Source organism: Carcharhinus amblyrhynchos, chromosome 19 (genome assembly GCF_965287045.1).
Source record: "Carcharhinus amblyrhynchos chromosome 19, sCarAmb.v2.hapA, whole genome shotgun sequence".
Lineage (NCBI taxonomy): Eukaryota > Metazoa > Chordata > Chondrichthyes > Carcharhiniformes > Carcharhinidae > Carcharhinus > Carcharhinus amblyrhynchos.
The window spans coordinates 50,942,490-50,969,295 of NC_137342.1; the positions used below are offsets into that span (position 1 = coordinate 50,942,490).

Sequence of the window (26,806 nt, forward strand, 5' to 3'; positions counted from 1 at the left end):
CCAATTCGTGCTGTGCAGGACTGGTCATAGATCAGATAGGAGCTGGAAATTCCCTGTCCTGCCTACTGCAGGAATCGTAGTGATGGATATTTGAAGGTGGGAATTTCTGCCCAGAATGTCGAGCCAAAGTGATTTTCTGCCAATAGAATCCTTACTGTGCCAAAGGAGGCCATTCGGCCCATTGAGCCTGCAATGAATGCAATCCCACATATTTATCCTGCTAATTCCTCTGACACTAAGGGGCAATTTACCATGGCCAATCCACCTAACCCATATATCTTTGGACTCTGGGAGGAAACTGGAGCACCTAAAGGAAACATAAGAACATAAGAAATAGGAGCAGGAGTAGGCCATCTAGCCCTTCGAGCCTGTCCCGCCATTCAATAAGATCATGGCTGATCTGTCGTGTCTCAGTTCCACCTTCCCGCCCTTTCCCCATAACCCTTAATCCCCTCTCTTATCAAAAACCCATCAACCCGCGTCTTAAAAATATTTAGCGAGGCAGCCTCCACCACTTCAACGGGCAGAGAATTCCAGAGGTTCACCACCCTTTGAGTGAAGAAGTTCCTCCTCAACTCAGTTCTAAACCGCCCCCCCTTTATCTTGAGGCTGTGCCCCCTAGTCCTACTGTCTTTTTTGAGCGGGAAGAGTCTCTCCATCTCTATCCTATCCATCCCATTCATCATCTTATATGTCTCAATGAGATCTCCCCTCATTCTTCTAAACTCTAACGAGTACAAGCCTAGTTTATTCAGCCTCTCCTCATAGCTCAACCCCCTCAACTCCGGTTTCAGCCTAGTAAACCTCCTCTGCACTCCTTCCAAGGCCAAAATATCTTTGCGCAGGTGCGGCGCCCAAAACTGCACACAGTACTCCAACTGCGGCCTCACCAATGCCCTATACAGCTGCAGCAAGACCTCCCTACTTTTATATTCAATCCCCCTCGCTATGAAGGCCAGCATCCCATTCGCCTTCCTGACCACCTGCTGCACCTGCAGGCTGGGTTTTTGCGACTCATGCACAAGGACCCCGAGGTCCCTCTGCACCGTCGCCTGCTGCAGTTTTTCGCCACGTAAGTAATAGTCCTTCCTACCATTATTCCTACCAAAGTGGACCACCTCACACTTGCCAACATTAAATTCCATTTGCCATTTCCTGGCCCATTCGCCCAGCCTATCTAGATCCTTCTGCAGACTCTCCACACCCTCCGCCCACATAAATACAGGGAGAATGTGCAAACTCCACACAATCACCTGGATCCCTGGTGCTGTGAGGCAGCAATACTAACTACAGTGGCCGCCCATTTCATGAGTAATGTTTCATCATGAATTTCAGTGCCACTGTGTTCCTCGGTATGTTGACTGCATGTGCAAAAACTACCAATCAGAGTTCACTCGCCAGCCAATCAGCCCCCTCTTCTCAGACGGTAGTTGATTTTCCCTGACATTGGAATTCTTGTGATTGTCCTGATGAGTGCAAGATGAAGAACTTTGACAAAATGCCTTTCTTTCAGGTTAGCTCAGTTCAATTAAGTTTATTAAGTTGATGGTTATGGTCATTAGGAGGTCAACCTTGGCTCAGTGCTCATATTGATGCATCAGGTGTTAATTCATTGAATGACATTGAACTCAAAACGTTAAGTCTGTCTCACTGCTGCTGGATCTGCTGAGTTTTTCCAGCATTTCCTGATTCCATTTTATTAAAGGAAAGTTCAGGTTTTGTTATGAAACAGAAAATAGCTGTTGACTTTCTAAAATTCCACCTTGTGTCAAATTTATTCCAGTAGTTAATCACTTCCTAAAGTGTTATACTGTGCTGCATCAGGAAAACTGACCAGGCAGTTTATTGTGGCACATACATTAAGCACAAGTACTGGACACGCTTTCAGTCTGCTCATCAGCTGTTTCAGAAATCCTCATCCAGTATTCAGGTGATGATAAATGGTTTGGTGGTGTTTCTGGATAGTGTCACGTTGGGAGAGGATAGTTTTAATTCACTGGTTTTCGTTAGGCATTGCTATATATTTTGTTTCTGTTGCCAGTGCCTTTTGTTTAATATTGCAACACTGAAAGGGACTTTCTGTACAGATGTCCCCCAATTTATATTTAGTGCTGCTGAAGACTAAGATTCAGTCTTTCATGTCCCAGTTTTGTAATAATTACTTGTAATGGATGGAGCTTTGAAATAATGGGCAGTGAAAAATGAATCCTCTGAGTTGCGCATTTAAACAGCAAGCTTAATTACCAGAGCCCTAATTTTCAAACTGTCACAAACATACTCAACCAGTGGAACCTTGCCATGCTTATTAAATCGACTTGGCATAACCAGGGCATCACGGTGGTTAGCACTGCTGCCCCACAGCGCCAGGGACCCAGGTTCACTGCTTGTCTGGAGTTTGCACATTTTTCTCGTGTCTGCATGGATTTCTTCCGGGTGCTCCAGTTTTCTCCCACACTCCAAAGATGTGCGGGTTAGGTTGATTGGCCATGCTAAATTGACCCTCAGTGTCATTGGGGGGTGCGGTGGTCAGAAGGGTACATGTGTAGGGTTACAGGAATGCAGACCTGGGTGGGATGTGGTTGGTACAGACTTGATGGGCCGAATGGTCGCCTTCTGTACCAGAGGGATTCAATGAAAATCATGGAATTAAGCTGGATGTATCACGGCATTTACGATTCCTCATTCTTTAATGCTGATTTCAATCAGATTTTACAATTAATGAGAAAGCAAAGGCTATACTGTCTGTACAATTTCCTCAGATTATTTTGTTTGGGTACAGTCAGAGTCACTGAACAAAAGCCAAGGTCTTACCTTGCTCCATGTTTTGTTGTGACTATCGCTTTTGCCTGTGCAATTTCTTTAGGCTCATACCAAGAATTAAAGGCAGGAAATACAAACCGAAAGGAGCAGGGGATTGAGAGAGAAGGAGCATACACAGAGTTCTCATTTGAATGCTGTCAATAACAAGGGTGGTTTACATTCCACTGGCAATGTACCCCTGATTCTTCACCTCCCTCTCAAGTTATTGCCGGTATATATCGTCTGGATTGAAAACAGAAAATACTGGTAACATGTAGTGGTTCTGGCAGGTTCCATGGCGAGTGATACGGAGTTAATTCTCCAGGTCGATAACTCCCTGTCGGAATACCTTTGTCTGTCCTGCTGAATATTTTCAGCATTTTCTGCTTTGATTTCCAGCCTCAGCTGCATTTTGTTTCTGCACACAGCCTGTTGGGTGCAAAGCTAAGCTTTAACTTATTTCCTGTCGCTGTTTGTTTGACTAATAGTGGGTGATTGGGAGTAGCAAACTGAATTCAGGTGTGTGCTGGAGGCGTTTGGAGGCATTTTTATTCCTGAAGTAATGATTCTGCATCTACAACTGATTCAGCAGAGTGACTTGGGGGCATTGTCACCAAATTAATTGTAACTTCCTCTCCCAACAATAAAGAAAATGTTTGAAACAATTTTTAATGAAGTCAAGCTGATTGTGAACATACACAACCCAAACCAAATAATTTCTGAATCCCCATAATTAGAGAATAATAACTGATATCAATTTACTCACTTGATGAAGGAGTGGTGCTCTGAAAGCCCATGCTACCAAATAAACCTGTTGGACTTTAACCTGGTGTTGTGAGACTTCTTACTGGGCCCACCCCAGTCCAACGCTGGCATCTCCACATCAAATTTAGCTTTTGCCTATTGGATGAGTAGTTTGTACAAGACAACGCTCCCCACAGTATACGACAGCTAAATAGAAACATGGTTAGTGCTAACCACTTATGGCCTTTTAGAATATTCTTGATTTGATACTTTTGAAGTTTCTTTCTCTGGTTACAATACTGGTTAAGCCAGGTGATGTCAGTGCTAGGAATCATGGAATCATCTTTTAGCACCAATTAATTTTATCAAATGTTTCACAGTCCTGGTTACATCCAGAACCAAGTTCCCTGTCCGTTTCACTATCAATGTGTTGTAATTAACATCACAAAAGCACTCTATACCTTACCTGTAGACTGGGTTCTTACCCGGGTTCTGCTGCTCCATCTATTTGGTAAACACAAACTCACAAGATTGCTGCAATTCGTTCAATCAATCTGTATTTAACAAGCTCTGATAACTGTTCCTTGATTTTTACAACACTGTAAGATCTATTTCCCAAACAAGAGACACTGCTATTCCCAAATAAGATCAGTGAGCTAAATCTGAGTCACGCTGGCCAGGCACCAACAGGAGTTGAATACTGTCCCTGCAGCCTCTGGGCACCAGCTCACAGCTTCAGGGCTTCATACTCAGTGTTCTTCTTTCTTCTTCTTGTGATGGTTGTTCCTGAGTTGTCACTGTCAGTTTTGTCCACCTGTATATTTGTACCTTATTTCTGGAGGAGGTGTGTGACTCGGTGACTGTATTCCTGCTTGCGTCAAGCCATCAAACCCTATCATTTGAGCAGACACACTCTCATTGTTCCAGTTAATCAGGTTGTCTCCTAGTGTTTATCTCACCAGACATGATCTCTTTACTTCAGTTATTAGGTCATTTTCTGATGCGGCTGCAAGCGCCTGCAATGACACATTGTCTGTTGTGTGTGTAGCTCGTATTGCTCACATTCAGCTAGTGCCACTTGACTCCTCAGAATTGGCCACTTTTTACCAGCATGCAATTCGATCTGGCTGCAGGGTGGTCACTAGGGTGCTGAGATGACGTGAGTGTGAAAAGCATCACGTGTCAGGAGAGTGGGAGTTTTCCCTGGAGAGTGGCAGACACACAGCATGCAAGAACTGCTCAGTTAACATCTTGGACACAATCTTACCAGCTCATCATGCTGTTGGTTTGGTGTGGTGAGCTGATAAGATAGGGTGAGACGTGAAAAATCAAGTTCATGTCCTGTTTCCTGTCTCTCATGATCTTGTCAGTCCTGTTTTGCTGGGAAGGGAATATGAGGGTATGATGCAAGGGGAGGGAAGGAATCAGTCTTGGACTGACTGTGCACCTGTTAGGGCATTTAATAAACTGTTCCTTGTTAGAATGATACCAACGTGACTTGTGATCTTTTTATAGTTATTAATTACACCCAAACATAATAAAATCCTGAAGATATTTTATATTCAGCTGTGCTGTGACACAGACTAAATGAGGTAAAAATAATGTGTGGATCAAAAAGATTAAAATATAAGAATGCAATTACAGAGCTTGCCTTTAGCACTCGGTAAGTCAGCGTAATTCACACAGGGAACAGTTTATTGAATGCCTTAACAGGTGCACAGTCAGTCCAAGACTAACTCCATCCATTCCCAACCTACCAACCTCTCACTCCCTGCTAAATTCTCCCTTAGCGTACCCAACAGGTGCTGAGTGTGGTGACTAGGGGATTTTCACAGTAACCTCATTGCAATGTTAATGTAAGTCTCCTTGTGACACTAATAAATAAACTTTAAACTAAAGAGCAGAGAGAGAGGGTGGGGGGATGTTGGTTGCCTGTCCACGGTAGGTTACAGCACAGAGTGAGGAGTAAACCCCAAAGGGTGTGAATTTGAAGCTTTGGGGTAAAGGTGGGGGGAGCTGGGAACCACTGTGGGCTGGTGATGACCAGGAGTAGCCTGGTGCAGAAGAGGAGATGTGGACAAGAGTTTGGGAACTGAAGGTTTTTGAGCTTAAAGGATGGGTGATCAGCTAGAACATTATAATAATTGTCATGTCTGGAGGGGGCAATTGCATGGATGAGAGTTTCAGCAGCAGAGTGGGTGAGACAGGAACAGAGACCTGTGATATCTGGAGGTGGACGTGGGTATTGTTGATGATGAAGAGTGTATGGGGTTAGCAGTTTATGCCGGGGTCAATGGGATGCAGGGATTGGCCAAGGTATAGATCAGTCAGAGGTGGTGGCCAGAGAGAGGTTTGGAATTGGTTAGTATCAAAGCAAACTGGTTTGATTAGTAAGATAGCGGACGACACAAAGGTTGGTGGATTTGCGGATAGCGATGAGGACCATCAGAGGATACAGCAGGATATAGATCAATTGGAGAGTTGGGCAGAGAGGATAGAGTTTAATCCGGACAAATGTGAGGTAATGCATTTTGGAAGGCCTATTACAAACAGGAAATATACAGTAAATGGCAGAACCATTCAGAGTATTGATGGGCAGAGGGATCTGGGTGTACAGGTACACAGGTCACAGAAAGTGGCAATGTAGGTGGAGGAGGTAGCCAAGAAGGCATACGGTATGTTTGCCTTCATTGGCTGGGGCATTGAGTTTAAAAATTGGCAAGTCATGTTGCAGCTTTATAGAACCTTATTGAGGCCGCATTTGGAATATAGTATTCAATTCTGGTCGCCAAACTACTGGAAGGATGTGGAGGCTTTGGAGAGGGACAGAAAAGATTTACCAGGATGTTGCCTGGTATGGAGGGCATTAGCTATGAAGAGAGGTTGGAGAAACTTGGTTTGGTTTCAGTGGAATGATGGAGGTTGAGAGGTGACCTGATAGAAGTCTACAAGATTGAGAGGCAAGGACAGAGTGGATAGTCAGAAGCTTTTTCCCAGGGTGGAAGAGTCAATTACTAGGGGGCGCAGGTTTAAGGTGCGAGGCACAAGGTTTAAAGGAGATTTACAAGGCAGATTTTTTACTCAGATTAGTGGGTGCCTGGAACTCGTTGCTGGGGGAAGTGGTGGAAGCGGATACGGTAGTGACTTTTAAGAGGTGTCTTGATAAATACATGAAAAGGATGGGAATAGAGGGATATGGTCCCCCAAAGGGTAGGGGGTTTTTGTTCAGTTGGGTAGCATGGTCGAAGGGCCTGTTCCTGTGCTGTAATTTTCTTTGTTCGTTCTTTGTTCAAACCAACAAATCGATGCATATAATTCTTTAGGTGAATCCGTGCATGAATATTTCTCCTTCTCCTCTAATATTCTGGTGGAAGCACGAAGAGTGAATTAACTTAGCATAAAAGTAGCTGTGGTAAATGATTACCCAGGTCCTGCTTTACAATGATTTTGCAGTGTTAATTTTCTGTGTGAATAATGTCAGCAGAAATGAACTTTACTCTTGATTTGTAGCCAAAAGAAAGGCCTGTATGCAAATTTTAAATTCCATGTTGACTGAATTGTAAACTGGAGGAAACAGATAAGCTTGTAATCATGAAGTTACCTGATCTCATTAAAACAAAACACACCAGCTTTTCTTTCAGGGGGATCGTGGTGCCTGATGGCTCTTTTCCACCGTACAGAACAGTTTCTAAGTTAGAATATAATGTGTATTTTAAGTGTTTGCTTTTAGTTTTATCAGGGAAGAGCTGTATGTTTCTCCTGGGCTGTGCCTGACCTGGATGGGATTGTTGATGCTTAAGGGAGTGGGAATGAAGTGGACCTGACTCTCCATTTAACTCTGAAACATTTGGTATTTTCAAGCTGCATGAATTACATGTTTAACAGCCATGGTGGGACATGTGTGTGTGCTTGTAATCACCTATTTTTGGATAGCTCTTAAATTTCTTGACAACATATTAAGGAAGGAAATCATTTGTTTAAAATCCTTTCTGGATCCTTGCCAAATCTCCTTCATCCCTAGTGTTGTTTATTGCCGTTTTAATGTCCTGTGTGGGATTGCTGTTTGGCAGCACGAAAGCCAGATTAAGCAGCCTGTTATAGAAAGAGGCACAGGCTGGCCGGTATCAAATAAAAACAAATCCAGTAAGTGACTTCCTTACTGAGGTGTGTGCTCACATTTACTGGTGATGTTTTAGCCTGGATACTGCCTTGATGAATAAGGAAATTATGAACTTATCTGCAGGATGAAAGGGCAGCAGGTGAAGCCCCTCATTCTTTTTTCAGTGAATAATTGTTTTTTAATTAGATTTATGAAGGATGAAAAATTTGTAGGGTTGTTGCTGTAATTAACCTTCTCCTTTTGGTCTGCTCTTTGAGGGCACTCATGTATGCTGTTTACAATATCACAGATGTTAATGCTCCTCCGATATCCTCTCTGGATGTCTAATTCCCGTGTTGGAGGCTGGACAGTGACTTTCCGTGGGATATGTAGCAAAGCAAGGATTGTCACAGCCTGGTTCGGCCTAATGACCACTGCAAGTCCCAATACAACAAGAACTGTTTCTTCACACCACTCCCAATCCTTATCCTGGGCTCTTTCCCAAGAATCTGGAGCTATATTGAAATCAGCACTGACACACGCTTGTATTTGGCAGGGTTTTCAAAAGAAAGTGGTTTAGAGTGAGGCTGCAAAATGAAGTTTGTCCCGGTTACAGAAACTATGTGTAGGATTTGCTGGGTATGATAAAAGTCAACAAGATGCCGTTTGAGACAGAAACACGTGAGGAGCTCTTACTACAGATAATGAAGATGGTGTAGAAGTCAATGGTATCATAGAGTCCCTACAGTGCAGAAGGAGGCCATTTGGCCCATTGAGCCTGAACTGACAACAATCCCACCCAGACCCTATCCCTGTAACCCCATATACTTACCCCGCTAATCATCTTCACACTAAGAGACAGTTTATCATGGCCAATCCACCTCAGCGCTCATGTGGGTGGCTGGCAGGATGACAGTGTTGTGAGCTCTGCGGTCTCACAGCGCCAGGGACCCAGGTTCGATTCCCGGCTTGGGTCACTGTCTATGTGGAGTCTGCACGTTCTCCCTGTATCTCTGTGGGTTTGCTCTGGTTTCCTCCCACAGTCTAAAGATGTGCGGGTTAGTTTGGCCGTGCTAAATTGCCCCTTAATGTCCTGGATGTTTAGGTTAGAGGGATTAGTGGGGTAAATATGTGGGGTTATGGGGATAGAACCTGCGTGGAATTGTTGTCAGTGCAGGCTGAATGGCCTCCTTCTGCACTGTAGAGTTTCTATGATTCTCACAGCACCAGGGACCCAGGTTTAATTCCTGCCTCGGGTCACTGTCTGTGTGGAATTTGCACAATCTCCCCATGTCTGCATGGGTTTCCTCTGGGTGCTCCGGTTTCCTTCCACAGTCCAAAGATGAGTGAAGTAGGTTGATTGGCCATACCATCAGGGGATTAGCAGGGTAAATATGTAGGCTTATGGAAATAGGGTCTGGGTGGGATCGTGATCCGTGCAGACTCGATGGGCCGAATGGCCAACTTCTGTATCTGGGATTCTGTGATCCTTTCTTTGGACTGTAGGAGGAAACTGGACCACCTGGAGGAAACCCAGGCAGACACGAAGAGAATATGCAAACTCCACACAGTCACCCGAGGCCAGAACTGAACGTGGGTGTTTGACACTCTGAGGCAGCAGTGTTAACCATTGTGCAACCTTGTCACAAAGGGATTGGTGCTTTCTGGTTTTAGTTTCCATGATTTATGGGACTTAGCTGTCACTTCTAACATACCAATCAAAAGGAACTGAAGTTTTTAAATCCAATCCTAAAGTACCTTAAATTATTATTTTTTATTTGATTTATTATTGTCCCATGTATTAACATACAACAAAAAGTATTGTTTCTTGCGCGCTATACAGATAAAACATACCGTTCATAGAGAAGAAAACGAGAGAGTGCAGAATGTAGTGTTACAGTCATAGCTAAAGTGTAGAGAAAGATCAACTTAATGCAAAGTAAGTCCATTCAAAAGTCTGACAGCAGCAGGGAGGTTGCTGTTCTTGAGTCAGTTGGTACGTGACCTCAGACTTTTGTATCTTTTTCCCAACAGAAGAAGGCGGAAGAGAGAATGTCCAGAGTGTGTGGGGTCTTGAATAATGCTGGCTGCTTTGCCAAGGCAGCGGGGAGTGTAGGCAGAGTAAATAGATGGGAGACTGATTTGTGTGCTGCACTGTACTATGTTCACCACCCTCTGTAGTTTCTTGAGGCCTTGGACAGAACAGGAGCCATACCAAGCTGTGATGCAACTAGAAAGAATGTTTTCTATGGTGCATCTGTAAAAGTTGGTGAGAGTTGTAGTAGACATGCCAAATTTCCTTAGCCTCCTGAAAGTAGCGATGTTGGCGGTTTTCTTTATTACAGTGTCGTCCTGAAGGGACTAATTCACTACACCTGACAGTATTGGCTGGCTCTTGCCATATTACTCCAGAAATATCTAATAGACTAATACTACTTTGCTTTGAGGGATTTTTGGGTGTGATGGACAGAGAGGAGAAATCAAGCTTTATTCACTGTTGTTGAAAGTGTCATAAACAAAATCTTCCAGTTTGCAGGTATCAGGATAGGTTTGAGCTCCTGTTGTGAACAAAGCAATCAGCTACAGAAACTTTGCATTTATTAAACTGTGTTTCAAGATGGAGATGTGTAAAGCAGTAAACATGAGAGTATGTGCTACAAGATGAAGAAATTTTGAGGTTATTTTTAGATAAATAGACGGTTTGTTTCTAACTTGGTGTCACTGTTGGTCCCGAGGTGGATTTCTGACCTCATATTCAGGTCATTGGTAAGACTGCCTGTATTCATCTGTGTAACCTCGTGATTTCTCCCCTGTCTCAGCTCATCTGCTGCTGGAACCCTCATTCATGCCTTTCTTACCTTTAGGCATAACTATTTCAATGCACTCCTGGCTCCTTCCCCACCTTCTGCTCCATATGAACTTGAGATCATCTCAGACTCTTCTTCCTGTGTCTTAACTTGTAGCAATTTCAGATCCCCTCTCACCCTGCTCCTCCCCATGTTTGCTGACCTACACTGCCTCCTGTTAAGCAGCCTTTTAAAATTCTCTCAGTTGATTTCAAATCGCTCGCTGGCCGTACCCCTCCCGATCTCTGTAATCTCTTCCAGCCTCTCAACTCTCCGGGATATCTTTGCTTGTCTAATTCTGACTTCTTGTGCATCATTGATTTCAATTGCTGCAACATTAATGGTCGTGTATTCAATCTCTGAGGCCCAGTGCTCAGGAATTCCCTTATAAACCTCTCTGCCTTTTGATCTTGCTTTCCTCCTTAAAAGCTACTTCTTTGACCAAGCTTTTAGATTATAATCTAACCTAATTTCTCCATATATGGATAAGTGTCATTTATTTGATAATGCTCTTGTGAAGCGCCTTGGGATTTTTCATTACATTAGTGACACCGTATAAATATAACTTGTTAAATTTATGAAGCAGTCCAGTGCTTGGCTGAGAGTTTTTAATTAAGCTCTTCAGTGCAGTTTACCAGGAATATATCTCACTTCCAGAGGATATATTGCTGTCTACATTATTAGGCGGATCCTGAGGGCCACAGAGACATCTTGAACCAGGCTGAGCTCCCGAGGGAGAAATACTGTTAGTGTTCTGTGTCCAGTGTCACCTCTTCAGAACTGAAGGAGTGTGATGGGTTTTGTGTTGTCAAAAGGGATGTCAGACGGAGGGAGAATGAGGGGAAAGCATGGGTTAGGACAGAGGTCAGGAGAAGTTAATTGCCAATACTGCCATGAAACATCAGGGCAAAGGGAGTGGGAATTGTTTTGTTAAAGAAACAGAGCAGAGTGTTAATGGCAGAGTAAAGAACAGCTCTGTCCTAAAACAAGAACATGAAAAACAAGATTGAAACCATTATATGTGGCAAGAAAAGAATCAAAATGGTCTGAAATTGTTGATCTTAATGTTGAGTCCAGAAGGCTATTAAGTGCTTGATTGGAAGATGGCGTGCTATTCCTTGAGCTCGTAGGCTATCAAGGGCAGGTGGGATGCAGATTTGAGGTTACAATCCTCTGAAGACAGAGAGAGTTTTTGAGTTCTATTTGTATTGTTGAACAGTAGAAATAAGGTATAGTTTTATGTGGTTCAACTTGATGTTTCTGTGTAAGGAAGTCAGATTTGTGTCAGATAAAGGTATTTGTATGCATTGAGGTTTGCTCAGTTCAAATGGCTCTCAGTTTTGCTGGAAGAAAAGCCATACTATGACAGAATTGTTAAGAAAACAGATGCTGGAAACTTGAACAGCTAGTTAAGGAAGCTAGAGAAATGAAGAGAAGATTTCAAGAAGTCTGAGGTTAAGGGAACAGTGGAAAATGGTGCTAAAACAAAGAACTATTCAGTAAAATCAGGCAGAGCTAAGAAACACAGAAAAGAGAAGCAGGAGTCGGCCATTCGACCTTTTGAGCCTACTCCGCCATTCATTTTGATCATGGCTGAAATTCAATATCCTGGATACAGAACTGGCTCTGTAATAGTAGACAGAGGGTAGCAGTGGAAGGGTGTGTTTCTAATGGAGGGCTGTGGCAAGTGACGTCCCTCAGGGATCAGTGCTGGGACCTTTGCTGTTTGGAATAAATACAAATGATTTGGAAGAAAATGTAACTGGTTTGTTTAGTAAGTTTGTGGACGACACAAAGATTGGTGGAATTGCGGATAGCGATGAGGACCATCAGAACATACAGCAGGATATAGATCAGTTGGAAGTTGGGCAGAGAGGTGGCAGATGGAGTTTAATCCGGATAAATGTGAGATAATGCGTTTTGGAAAACTGTACACACTGGGCGAGTAAAGGAGTATTGTATTATAATCAAACTTTTCATGCTTAATAAATTTATTTTTGTTGAAATCTAATTAGCAGTCCTGTGACTCTTGTTCCTCTACTTTTTCTAAAAGAAAAGTAAAGCTTGTGGTCTTTTGGGGCAGGGTTCCATTCTGGGATCTTCCCATCCAGTAGTGACATTGACTGGGATCATAACACTCAGATCAGCCGTGGTCGTATGAAATGGTGGAGGAGGCTCGAATGGCTCGCTCTGGGTCCTTGTTCATATGTTCCTATCTAATCCTTCCATATCTTTGTTATACATATAAGGAACATTATAACATTAGCAACCATCAGTGCACAGCTAACTGTATCTTAACTTTCAAAGGTGTTTCACCCCATTTTTTTTGGCAGGTGTTTTGATGTCCAAGCTTCAATTCTATTTTTTTAAAATGTGGCAGATATTCATATTGTGTTTGTATCTTCTAATACAGAATGATTACCACTTTGAGTACACGGAATGTGATAGCACTGGCTCGCGCTGGAGAGTTGCGGTCCCTAACTCTCCTGGAAAATGCACGGGATTGCCTGACCCGATCAAAGGCAGAGAATGCTGTAAGTTACTGTTTGTTCTGTTCATTGGAAGAAAAGGAAAGTGTAATTATTTCAAAAGCTCTTGATGCAGAGCTGCTTATTATATCAGCTGCTACCATCTTATACAGCCTGGCTTACGTTTTAATTTGAACTGGATGCAATTTTTAAAAATTGAATCCACTATCTTTAGGTTATATTCTTCACTATTGGGGTGCCATGGCACAGCAGTCACCATACAGGAATAGTAATAAGCTCTGAGTTCAAATCCGACTAGAGCAGCTAAAGAATTTAAATTTACTGTATTAACTTTAGGATGTGCTCTCATTAATACAGAAGCTCCTACAAGCAGCCATTTTTCATTGTGAGTCTTGATGGTGAGTGACTGCAAATGTTCCAACTATGGAAAGCATCACAATGATCCTGATCCTGTCCTTTCCTGTTCCCAAGGATAATGAGCAGATAGCAGTGTGGAGTGTTTCTTTTTTTCCCACAAAGAGTGGGAAAGTTCATTCTACTGCTCAGCTGAGATCAGCAAACACAATTGAAGGTCACAAAACACTTCTTATCATACACAAATAAATGCAAAATACCACAGATGCTGGAAATCTGAAATAAAAACAGAAAAAGCTGGAAAACCTCAGCGGTCTGGCAGCATCTGCAGAGAGAGAGAAACAATTAATAGTTTGAGTCCCTCAGGATGCCCTGAAGAAGAGTCAAAATATTCACTCTGGCACACATGGAAAGAGAAACAGGTTTACCAGCATCTAGAGCCAAGAAAATTACTGCACAGGAAACAGGCCCTTTGGCCCTCCAAGCCTGCACCAGCCATGTTGTCCGACTTAACTAAAACCCCCTACCCTTCCGGGGACCATATCCCTCTATTCCCGTCCCATTCATGGTCAAGACCCCCCTTAAAACTCACTACCGTATCTGCTTCCACCTCCTCCACTGGCAATAGGCACCCACCACCCTCTGTGTAAAAAAAAACTATTTCAATTCATTTTAATTCTCACTTCAGTTATCTTCAAGTTACTTTCCGATCTGCCCACTGCTTGCTTCCATGAGTTTTATTTTCTAAGAAGTATTTCTTCTGGGACTTTAATGAGCTTTTGTCCAAATTCAGCCACTGTGGTTTTTAATTTTCTCCTTTTGCTTCTTTTGTATCGGTATTTAATTCTGTTAAAATTCCCATAAATAATCTGAAACATTTCTGATCCCCATCCAGCTCAAAATAAATCTGCGTTTGCTGATAGTGTGGGGCAAAGTACCTGGTGAATCAGAGACCTGACTCTCTCAATGCCTAGAGCTCCTTTTATATTTTTTGATCCATTTAGTGGATGTGGGTGTCACTGGCTGGACCAGCATTTGTTGCCCATCCCTGATTTTCCTTGAATGGCTTAGGACAGTTCGGAGTATAGTTAAGAGTCAACCACATTGCTGTGGCTCTGGAGTCACTTGTCGGCCAGACCAGGTAAGGATGCCAGATTTCCTTCCCGTAAGGACATTAGTGAACCTGACGGGTTTTTAATGACAATTGACAATGGTTTCATAGAATCCCTACCGTGCAGAAAGAGGCTATTCGGCCCATTGAGTCCGCACCGACTGTCTATCCCTGCAACCCGAGCATTTACCGTGACTAACTCATCTAACTTACCCATCTTTGGGCACAAATGGGCAATTTAGCATGGCCAATCCACCTAACCTGTACATCTTTGGACTGCGGGAGGAAGCCAGAGCACCCGGAGAAAACCCACGCAGACACTGGGAGAATGTGGAAACTCCAGATAGACAGTCACCCAAGGCCAGAATTGAACCCAGATCCCTGGTGCTGTGAGGGACCCATGCCAACATGTCAAGGTCATTATTAAACTTCCAATTCCAGTTTTGATTGAAATTACCCTGGGAGTCTGGATTGCTAGTGCAATGAAAATACCATGTGTCCCTGCCTCACTGCATTATTGGGTTGGCAGTCAACTAGCCGTGAACCTGTTTCCGTTACTCACAGATCATTTTCACATCACTTCAAACTTTAGAAAGATTCTGATGAACTGAGAGGAAGGAACAGTTTCCATTGGCAGGGGAGGGTTGGTAACTAGAAAGTGGTGGGCAAAAGAACCATAAGTGAGATATGGATTGTTTTTAATGCAATGAATTGGGATTTGGAACGTGCTGTCTGAAAAGAAGCATATTCAATAAAAACTGTGAAAATAATTCTGTAGATAATAAACCATTTGCAGGGCTATGGCACAGGAGGAGAGGGATGGGAGTAATCTGGTAGCCAGCATTGATGGGCCAAATGGCCTCATTCCGTGCAGTAAGATTCTATCGTTGTGTGTCGTCCGTAATGATAAATTACACAGGGTGTGCCGAAAAAAAACAGTATAACATGTTAAACTACATATTCTCATTTTCATTCCACTGTCAAATGTACTTCAGAATGAAATCTTTATTGGATTGATTATCATGAAAATATGACTGTGTAGATTGTATTCTAAATATAATATATATTCTCACACTCTCTCTCTCTCTCTCACACTCTGTCTATCTCTCTCTCTCACACTCTGTCTATCTCTGTCTCTCTCTCTCTCTCTCTCATTCTCTCTCACACTCTCTGTCTCTCTCGCTCTCACACTGTCTCTGTCTCACACTCTGTGTGTGTCTCTCTCTCACACTCGGGGTGTGTGTGTGTGTCTCTCTCTCTCACACATATGGGTGGTTCAGGATATCAGAGTTTCTGAAATGCCATTGGCTATTTGTGTTGGAGTTTGCTTATTGTCCTCTATTTAAATAATGAATCACTGCTGGAAGTCAGTAAATGTATTTGGCTTATTGTTTAATTCAAGATAATGATTCATTCCACTTCAGAGATTGTTAATCAACCTGCTCTGTTCCAGAAATCAGTGCATGGCTCGAGATTAAAAAGTGACATTTCACACACAGGCTGCAAAAGCTAAGACGAGAGCTGTGCAAAAACCAGAAAATGCTCAGATCTGGCATTAGCTGTGGAGAGAGAGAGTGCGTTAACATGAGTATCGGTTAAAGGGTCGCTGATCTGAAACGTGATCTCTGTTTCTCTCCCACAGCCGCTGCCAGACCTGCTGAGTATTTCCAGCATTTTCTGTTTTTTGTTTCAGATTTCCCACATCTGCAGCACTTTACTGGATTAAGAAGCTTCATAAACACCAGGTTAAAGTCCAACAGGTTTATTTGGTAGTAAAAGCCAATAGATTTTGGAGCGTTGCCACTTACTCCCAATTACCTGACGAAAGAACAGTTCTCCGAAATCTAGTACCAAATAAACCTGTCGAACTGTAACCTGGTGTTGCGAGACCTCTTACTGTGTTTACCCCAGTCCAACACCGGCATCTCCACATCACTATACTGGAAACAGTAAGGTGATATTGCAGACTATTATTGACAGTCTGTTGGTTTGAACAGGAATGGATGGGAATTTTCCAGCCCTTCCTTGCCAGTGCAATCCTCTGTTCCTGTCAAAGATGCCCTGCCCCCTTCCACCCCACTATGGCAGGATTCCTGGTTGGTGGGATGGACAAGCCATACAAACTGTCATAGACCTCGGCGGAACTGGAAGGTCTCACCAGAGGCACAATGATGAGTGGGGAAATATGTCATTGGAGGGGAGGGTGGAGTGACTGGAAAGTCTTGATCAACACATTTTGGAACAGTTCAGGGCAGATATAAAAACTATATTTGGGCAAGATATCAAGATAATCTGCACTTCCTTTCATGTTGAATGAATTGAGTAAGGCAGGATTTTGCAGTCATAAACATTGATGCTGTTTGATCTGAAGAGAGAATACACAGGAGATTTACAGAATTGTTGCCATGGTTAGAAAAATGTAGCTTTGAGGAGAGATTTAATAGATTAGGGTTATTTTCCTAGGAACAAAGAAGGCTGAAGGGTGACAGAGGTGTACAAAACTGAGGGGATGAGATATAGTGGACAAATTGTTTTCCTTGGTGGAAAATTCTAGAACCAGGGAACATAGATTCAAGAAAAGTGGTGGTAGGTGTAGAGCGGACACGAAGAAGAACTTTTTAATGCAGAGGGTAGTGGGTGTCTGGAATTCGCTGCCTGAGTTGGTGGCGGAGGCAGAGACCTTAAGCTCGTTTAGAAAGTACCTGGATCTGCACCTTAAGTGCTACAGGGCTACGGGCTGGGTGCAGGAAGATGGGATAAGAAAGGGAACCTGGGTGTCTTTGGGCTAGCATGAACACATTGGGCTGAATTTCCTCCTCCTGTGCTGTAATGGTTGTAAGAGCACATTTTGCTTTCATCTGTAGAAATAATATTCACCCAAATATTAAAAATAATTTAATAGCTTACAGCAATAGGGAGAGAGAGATGTAACTGAAATGCAATAATCAGTATAAATCTCTTGTTAATCTGCTCCTGTAAGGACTAAATGAACTTTAATGTCAGAATGATTTATTACCAAAGGGAATGATGAATATTGAAATTCCCTTTATTGGATCAGCTACGAAACTGAGCACAGGAAGTGAGGGGTTGATCTTGAGTGAGCTAACAGTTTTTCAAAGCTGATGTCAGCTTCTCATGAAACTAAATAAAAATAGAAATTGTTGGAAGCTCTGAACAGGTTTGGGAGCATCTGTCAAGAGGACAGAGTTAGCATTTCAGGTTGATGAAATATTGTAAGAGATGCTGAGTATTTTCTATTTCGATTCCTGAATTTTAACCCTTCTGTGTGCTCGCCTGTTGCTGACCAAGTCCAAAACCTCTGGTTATTTACCTTGCAGTGACCCATTGAACTCCCTGCAATTGTTTCACATCAATTACTCAAAGTGAACAGGCTGAGAAGTACATTCCTCAGTGGAGGATCAGGGCATGTGACCTTTAGAATGTATCTTTTAAATTTGGAAGACGTTTCTAATCAAGCAGATGATCCTGGGAAGTTCTCTCTGGTCTCCTAAACTATATTTGTTGCTCATTCAACACCCCAGAAGGATTGTCAGGTCATTGTCAGATTGCTGATTGTGGGAGCTTGCTGTGCACATATTGGCTGCTGTGTTTCCTACATTACAACAGTGACTATGCTTAGAAAGTACTTCAGCGTTTAGATGAGGAGATGAGGGTGTTAGCTTATGAGGAGAGATTGAGTAGATTGGGTCTGTACTCGTTAGAGTTTAGAAGGCTCCGGGGGGATCTTATAGAGACTTACAAGATAATGAAGGGGCTAGATAGGGTAGAGATAGAGAGATTCTTCCTGCTTAGAAAGGAAACCAGAACTAGGGGGCACAGCCTCAGAATAAGGTGGGGGGGGGGGGGGGTTGCGGTTTAGAACAGAGTTGAGGAGGAACTTCTTCACCTAGAGGGTGGTGAATCTCTGGAATTCTCTGCCCTTTGAAGTGGTGGAGGCTACCTCGTTAAATATGTTTAAATTACGGATAGATAGATTTCTGATCGATAAAGGAATTAAGGGTTATGGAGAGCAGGCGGGTAAGTGGAACTGATCCACTTCAGATCAGCCATGATCTTATTGAATGGTGGGGCAGGCTCGAAGGGCTAGATGGCCTACTCCTGCTCCTATTTCTTATGTTCTTATGTTTACAAAGCATTTTGGGACATTCTGTGGCCATGAAAGTTACAATATAAATGCAAGTATTTTTCTTTTCACAAATCCTCGTATTAGAATTTAATAGCTCAGGGCGTCTATCCCCATTAACTTGCTATTCTGGGAACAATGCATCAAAACAGCGAAGGTTCCTGCTACTGTCAAGGCAGCAGCTAAACCCTTCTTAATTATGGAGATTAGAAGTTTGTTTCTTCATGGTGTTCTAGCACAATAAATGGTTGAGAATGCCTTAAAATTGGAAATCTGGCACTATCTCTTTTATTTTGCGTCCTCAGAAAATGCATGAATTCTCACTTTATGGGTGATTAGGGTATCAATCACGGTCATAACGGAGACCAAATTGGGTTGAAGGTTGATTAAATCCTCTGGACCAGATGAGCTACATCCCAGAGTGTTGGAGGAATGGCTGCAATAATACTATATGTATTGGTGGTTATCTTTCAAAATTCTATAGATTCTGGAACGATTCCTGCAGACTGGGGATGTAGAAAATATAACCCCACTATTTAAGAAGGAAGCAAGAGAGTAAATAGAAAAATACAAACCTGTTAGTTTGCTGTCTATATGGGAATGTTAGAATCTATTACACACAATATCAAAACTGGACATTCATAAAAGAATGAGAAATAATGATATGGTTGCACAGAGACAACATGGATTTATAAGAAGGAAATAATGTTTGACCAATCTTTTGGAGTTGTTTGAGGATGTTAACTGTAACATAGAGGGTGGCACAGTGGTTAGCACTGCTGCCTTACAGTGCCAGGGACTCGGGTTCGATTCCCGGTTTGGGTCACTGTTTGTTTGAATGGAGTTCACATGTTCTCTCCATGTCGGTGTGGGTTTCTTCTGGTTTACTCCCATACTTTAAAGATGTGCAGGTTAGGTGGATTGGCCTTGCTAAATTGCCCCTTTAGTGTCAGGGGGACCAGCTAGAATAAATGTATGGTGATAGGGCCTGGGTGAGTTGTGGTTGGTGCAGACTCAATGTGCTAAATGGCCTTCTTCTGCACTGTAGGATTCTACATATAGATAATGGAGAACCAGTGGGTGTGGTATATTTGGATTTTCAGAAGGATTTTGATAAGGTTCCACACAAGAGGTTAGTGTGCAAAATTAAAGCACGTAGGATTGAGAGTAATACACTGATTGAGAACTGGTTAACAGACAGAAAATGGAGAGTGAAAATGAATGGGTCATTCTCAGGATGGCAGGCTGTTACCAGTGGAATATCACAAAGGTCAGTATTGGGGCCACAGCTCATTACAACCATTGTGGGGACAAAATGTAATGGGTGGGATTTTTGAGCTGCACATTCGCCAGGGCTGGAAATCTCTGCCTGAGGTCAATGGGCCTTTGCATGGTCCACCAAATTCACTGTCCCACCTGATACGATTCCCGTGGCCAGTAGGATGAGAGAATTCCACCCAATATTTCCATTTTTGCTGATTGGAAAGAAAGCTACTTGGAAATGTGAGTTGTGAGGATGACGAGGGAGGTTTTGAGGAGGAGTTTGGCAGAGGATAGGTGAGGGGTAAGGACATGATAGGTGGAATATAATGCAAATAAATTGATGTTATCCACTGTGGTAGAAAAAGAAACAGAAGGCAGAGTATCTCTTAAATGGTGAGATGTTGGGAAGTTGTGGTACAAACTTAGGAGCAGGAGTAGGCCACACAGCCCCTCAACCCTTTGCTGCCATTCAATAAGATTGTGGCTCATCTGATTGTAATCTCCATCTCACATTCCTGCCTACCTCTGAAAATGTTTGTTAATCAAGAATCTAGCTAGCCTCAAAAATATTCAAAGACTCTACTTCCAGTATAATTTGAGGAAGAAAGTCCCAAAGACTCCCTGCAGTACATTACTCATTATGTTCTGTCAACAAGACTTATTTATGCCAACTCTTTGTTTCCTGTTAGCTAGTCAATTTATGTCTCAGCTGATATGCTACCACCTAAAACATGAGTGTTTCTATTTTCTGCAATAACCTTTGATGCGACACTTTATCAAATGCCTTCTGGAAATTTAATCCACTTTAATAAATAGGTTAAACATGAATTCTCTTTCACAAAACCAAGCTGACTCTGTCTGACTGCCTTGATTTTTTTTCTAAGTGCCTTGCTTTAACATCTTTAAGAATAGCTTCTAAGATTTTCCTTACGTTTCCTGCTTTCTGTCTCCCTTTTTGAATAAAGGGATTTGCTGTTTTCTAACCTAATGGCACCTATCCTGAACCCTGATAATTAAAATTCTTGTATCAACTGTCTCACTAGCCAACTTCTTTTCAGACCTTAGAATGAAGTCCATCTGGACCTGGGGATTTATCAGCCCGCAGACCCAGCAATTTACTCTTTACCATTTCCCTGGTGATTGCAACTTTCCTGAGTTCCTCCCTTCCCTCCATTCCCTGATTTACTGCTCTGTCTGGAATTTACATGCAAGCTCTATAGTGAAGACCATGCAAAATACTTGTTTAATTCATCCACCATAGCCTTACTTTTCAGATGCCTTTCCTGTAGAATCAATGCTCACTTTGTTAACTTTTCTTATTGAAGAATCTATAGAAATTCTTACTATCCTGGGTATTCTTGTTCATGAGTCACTAAAAGTTAGTATGCAAGTCCAGCAAGCAATTATGGAGGCAAATGGTCTGATGTCTTTCATCATAATGGGATTTGAGTACAGTAGTGAAGATATCTTGCTACAATTGTACAAAACCACAGTCAGATCGCACCTGGAGTATTATGTACAGTTTTTATTTCCTAATCTAAGGACAGATACTTGCCATAGATGGTGTGCAATCACAGCAACCTCTGGGGTGATGGTGTCATGCTAAGAAGACATGAAAGAACCCATATACATCAGCCTGGCTACCTTACTTTAAGAATTTATTTTAAAAAAATATAATGGACAAAGGCTTTACACCGACTGGAACAATGATTCGCTATGATTCACACAAAAGGAATTTCTAGCCTTCAGAAAACCCACATCAACCTCACTATCTCTAAAGAGGCACTAATGACCCTTCATCCCACAGAAATCAAACTCCAAGGAAATGCATAAAGCTCCTTATCTTTTCGGAATTAAAGCCCTGGCCAATGGAAACAATCCATCTATCGGGACGCTGAAACTTGTGGTAAACGTGTCAGTGGATGGAACATTAACCATCTCAAGAATCCAGGCCAGGAATTTACATCAGCTTCAATAATCTCAGGAGTGAACCAGCTCTTAAACTTATTGAATAGAAATTGAAACGTTGTGACTTTGCGTTTGAATCTTTTTGTTTTGTTTGTCTTCTAGCTTTTTCCTGTGGAGCTGGGGAGTTTTTGGAATTATCAAACCAGACCTGCAATAAATGTGCAGCGGGCTTTTACTCGTTGGGCAGTGGCATTAGATTTGACGAGTTTGATACTTTGCCACCTGGATTTTCTACTGTGTCCATCTTTGAAGAGAGTGTCGAGAGCGGCAGTGGCAGCAGCAATGGCAACTGTAACTCGTAAGTAAAACAGATTGCTGTGTTGGGGGCTTGTACAAGTTCTTTTCTCTTCATAATCAGTTCCATTTCTGTCTTTTTATCATTCACTAAGTAACCAGCATTTGGCTGAGATTTGTGCAGAAGGTGATTAATGTTCCTGTGCAAGCTAACTTGCATTTCTGTCACGCTCATTAATATTAATTTACAGAGGCTTATTACCAAATGTATTTTCACTGTTAAAATTGAGAACAGACAATATTTATGGTCGATCTGATTATCATTAAGTTTTGAGTAAACATTTCATAGAATCTCTACAGTGCAAAAGGAGGCCATTCAGCCCATCAAGTCTGTATCGACTCTCTAACAAGGCTTCTTTCATAAGAACATAAGAACATAAGAAATAGGAGCAGGAGTAGGCCATCTAGCCCTTCGAGCCTGCCCCGCCATTCAATAAGATCATGGCTGATCTGTTGTGGCTCAGTTCCACTTTCCCGCCCTCTCCCCATAACCCTTAATCCCCTCTCTTATCAAGAACCCATCAACCCGCTTCTTAAAAATATTTAGCGAGGCAGCCTCCACCACTTCAACGGGCAGAGAATTCCAGAGATTCACCACCCTTTGAGTGAAGAAGTTCCTCCTCAACTCCGTTCTAAACCGCCTCCCCTTTATCTTGAGGCTGTGCCCCCTAGTCCTACTGTCTTTTTTGAGCGGGAAGAGTCTCTCCACCTCTATCCTATCCATCCCATTCATCATCTTATACGTCTCAATGAGATCTCCCCTCATTCTTCTAAACTCTAACGAGTACAAGCCTAGTTTATTCAGCCTCTCCTCATAGCTCAATCCCCTCAACTCCGGTATCAGCCTAGTAAACCTCCTCTGCACTCCCTCCAGGGCCAAAATATCTTTGCGCAGGTGCGGCGCCCAAAACTGCACACAGTACTCCAGCTGCGGCCTCACCAATGCCCTATACAGCTGCAGCAAGACCTCCGTACTTTTATATTCAATCCCCCTCGCTATGAAGGCCAGCATCCCATTCGCCTTCCTGACCACCTGCTGCACCTGCAAGCTGGGTTTTTGCGACTCATGCACAAGGACCCCGAGGTCCCTCTGCACCGTCGCCTGCTGCAGTTTTTCGCCACGTAAGTAATAGTCCTTCCTACCATTCTTCCTACCAAAGTGGACCACCTCACACTTGCCAACATTAAATTCCATTTGCCATTTCCTGGCCCATTCGCCCAGCCTATCTAGATCCTTCTGCAGACTCTCCACACCCTCCGCACAATTTGCCTTTCCCCCAATCTTGGTGTCATCAGCAAATTTCGACACCCTGCACTCGGTTCCCTCCTCCAGATCATCCTGCACCTGCCCTTTCCCAGGCCCTATTCCTATTACCTCACATATTTATCCTACCAATTCCTCCTAATCTGTACATCTTGGGACACTAAGGGGCAATTTAGCAGGGCCAACCAGCACTTCATTCGGACTGTGGGAGGAAACCCACGCAGACACAGGGAGAATGTGCAAACTCCACACAGCCAGTGACCCAAGGCAGGAATTGAACCTAGGTCCCTGGCGCTGTGAGACAGCAGTGCTAACCACTGTGCCACCGAACTGCATATTGAAGCTGATGACAAGGAGCTGCTATGGGCAGTGCAGAAAACCTGGCGACCCAGCAAAATATCCATTGATGTTTGTCGGGAATATCTAACATTTGGGTGGAATTTTGACCGCAGTGGTGAAGAGCAGAAGGCAGGATATTCCTGATTTGCTGTACTGGCCTTGGAAATAAGGGCCCTGAAATCTGCGATTTTCATTCTAGGAGGCAGGTGCAGGATGGATTTGGGCTCATTAGAAGAAGACAGTAGGTGGGCACTGGGGCTGGTTAGTGCTGAATTTGTCCCAGTTATTTTTTTAGAAGTTGTTTGGCCCTCACCCCCTCACCCCCTCACCCCTTCATCCCCTCACCCCTTCATCCCTTCATCATCCTCCAGCCTTCCTATTTTGGCCCTTTGCATCCTCTATGGTAACTCAATGCCAAATCATGCTGCCTACACACCCCAAATGTTCACTTGTGCCCTCCATGCCACCTCCATAGCCACTTAACTAGTATTGAGCAGATTTCAGGAGCCATGTGGAGATGAGAAAAGATAAACTTGCAATCTAATGAGAGATCAGTGCTGCTAGTTTTATTATATCCATTGACATCTAACCAGTGTTTACAATTTCCTACTGCAGATAAACTGTGAAGAATGAGTGTCCACTTCCTCCCAAAAGTAATGTGTTCCATTAAACTGTATTCTCTTTCTTCAGAAGGAACTCTCCAAATGTAGACAATGAAAATATAACAAAACTTACTCCGCCTTATAAATCAAAGAAAGGGTTTAATAAAGAAACTTCATTACTTTAACTCGGGGCCTCGCCTTGGGCCATCCCAGGCTTCCCCACAATTCCCAACAGGATCTTATATATACTTGGTCAGCTGATCATCACATCATTTTGTAATTGGTCCCATGGTTTACTGGGTCAGCTGACCCTTGCACCTTGTTACCATTGGTCAGTTTACATTTGATACAAAGTTGGCACTGGTTACATTCTCACATATTCAACTCATTGTCTCAGTGAAACATTCTTTAAAAAAAGACTCAAGTTGTGTGTTCAGCCTTTTATCATTTGGAGACATTTTTCTTGTCATGAAATGTTACTTTTGCAGGTCTTCTTGGATTCCACAAGGGAGTTACATTGCCTCGAACAGAGATGACTGCACGGTTTCCCTTATCTATTCAGTCCACTTGAAGAAATCAGGAAGTGTTACGTTTGATTATCAGTACCTGGATAACAATATCTTTTTTGAGTTTTTTGTAAGTCTGTCTTCTCCATGAAATATATTTTAACGTAATTCTTAAAATGTGGACCCCATATGATGTGCTGGGTAAAGTTGAATTTAGATAGCGCCATTGATGTCTACAGGATGTTCCAAAGCGCTTCACTGCATCAAGTGGGTTAATTTGAAGAATAATTTAAAAAAAAAGTAACAACTCACTCTCGCACATCGAGACCGCATAAATAACAATGAGATGAGTTAGGGAGCAGATCAGAAACCCTGAGGTATATTGTGAAGTCAGGCTAGACTCCAATAAATTTCTACTTTGGCATTGGCGTGAGGATAAGATGTTTGAATTCAGGTGTGATTCTACTGACAAACTGGGAAGCTTTTATCAGAACAAATTTTATTTAACAGCACAGTTTAACGATAACAGATGAATTAGATTAACCTTTATTAATTCAACAATACTTAAGACTTATATCTTAGAACATAGAACATAGAACATAGAACACTACAGCACAAACAGGCCCTTCGGCCCACAAGTTGCGCCGACCACATCACCTACCAACCTACAGACCTATCTATAACCCTCAATCTCATTAAACCCCATATACTCATCCAGAAGTCTTTTAAAAGACCCCAGCGAGTTCGCCTCCACCACCACTGACGGCAGCCGATTCCATTCACTCACCACCCTCTGAGTGAAAAACTTACCCCTAACATCACTTCTGAACCTCCCTCCCCGCACCTTAAATCTGTGTCCTCTCGTAGCGACCATTTCAAACCGGGGAAATAGCCTCTGAGAGTCCACCCTATCTATTCCTCTCAACATTTTGTAAACTTCTATCAGGTCGCCTCTCAACCTTCGTCTCTCCAGGGAAAAGAGTCCCAGCTCCCTCAACCTAACTTCATAAGGCATGCCTCCCAGTCCAGGCCACATCCTTGTAAATCTCCTCTGCACCCTTTCAATAGCTTCTACATCTTTCCTATAGTGAGGCGACCAGAACTGCGCACAATACTCCAAATGAGGCCTGACAAGGGTCTTATAAAGTTCCAGCATTACCTCCCGACTCCTAAACTCAATCCCTCGATTAATGAAGGCCAGTACACCATACGCCTTCTTGACCACCTCCTCCACCTGCGAGGCCGATTTAAGAGTCCTGTGGACCCGGACCCCAAGATCCTTCTGCTCCTCAACACTACTCAGACTTCTGCCCTTAATAGTGTACTCGTTCATCCCGTTGGTTCTGCCAAAATGGACGACAACACATTTATCCGCGTTGAAGTCCATCTGCCACTTCTCCGCCCAGTCCTGCATCCTATCTATGTCCTGCTGCAACTTTTGCCATCCTTCCAGATCATCCACAACACCACCGACCTTCGTGTCATCAGCGAACTTACTTACCCATATCTTGTCAAGTTTAATTGCTCATCTATTGCTAAGTTCCAATTCAAGCAATATTCCTCTTATAGACTTAAACCCCTCTTTAAAATTAGTTGTCCAAACACATGCATACTTTCTGTGACTTAGGTTACCAGCCCAGAAGCTCTCAGAAGGGTCTTTTCAAAGAGAGTAAGAGACAGCCACTGCTTTCTTCTGGCAGCCCAGGCAGGAACTCCTCGGTTAGAATTTTACCAAACCGCCCACCACAGGAATCGGACTGGGCAAGGGACAGGACATGGAAAAGTTGGCTGACCTAGGGCAGGATTTTTTGGTTTCAGGATGAGCAAGGTCGTAAAATCCCCACCCCTTGTAATTTCAAAATGAAACTGAACCCTTTCTTTCCTGCCAGTTTAGCTCCTCCCATTGGCAGAGACAGAGTCATGTGATCAATCAACCTAATTGAAACTTTACCCTGGGAACCGAAGTAAACCTGTGCCAGGGAAC

General features: G+C 42.9%; 1 protein-coding gene across 1 annotated transcript in view; it reads left to right on the forward strand.

Annotated features, from left to right (window-relative positions):
• The window catches only part of elapor2b (endosome-lysosome associated apoptosis and autophagy regulator family member 2b), a 106,009-nt gene that overhangs the window by 35,480 nt on the left and 43,723 nt on the right, over positions 1-26,806 (forward strand). Inside the window, exons 2-4 of the mRNA XM_080207774.1 lie at positions 12,902-13,022; positions 21,920-22,115; positions 24,805-24,952. Of these exons, the coding sequence (XP_080063900.1) occupies positions 12,902-13,022; positions 21,920-22,115; positions 24,805-24,952 (465 nt within the window). The remainder of the gene's footprint in view (positions 1-12,901; positions 13,023-21,919; positions 22,116-24,804; positions 24,953-26,806) is intronic.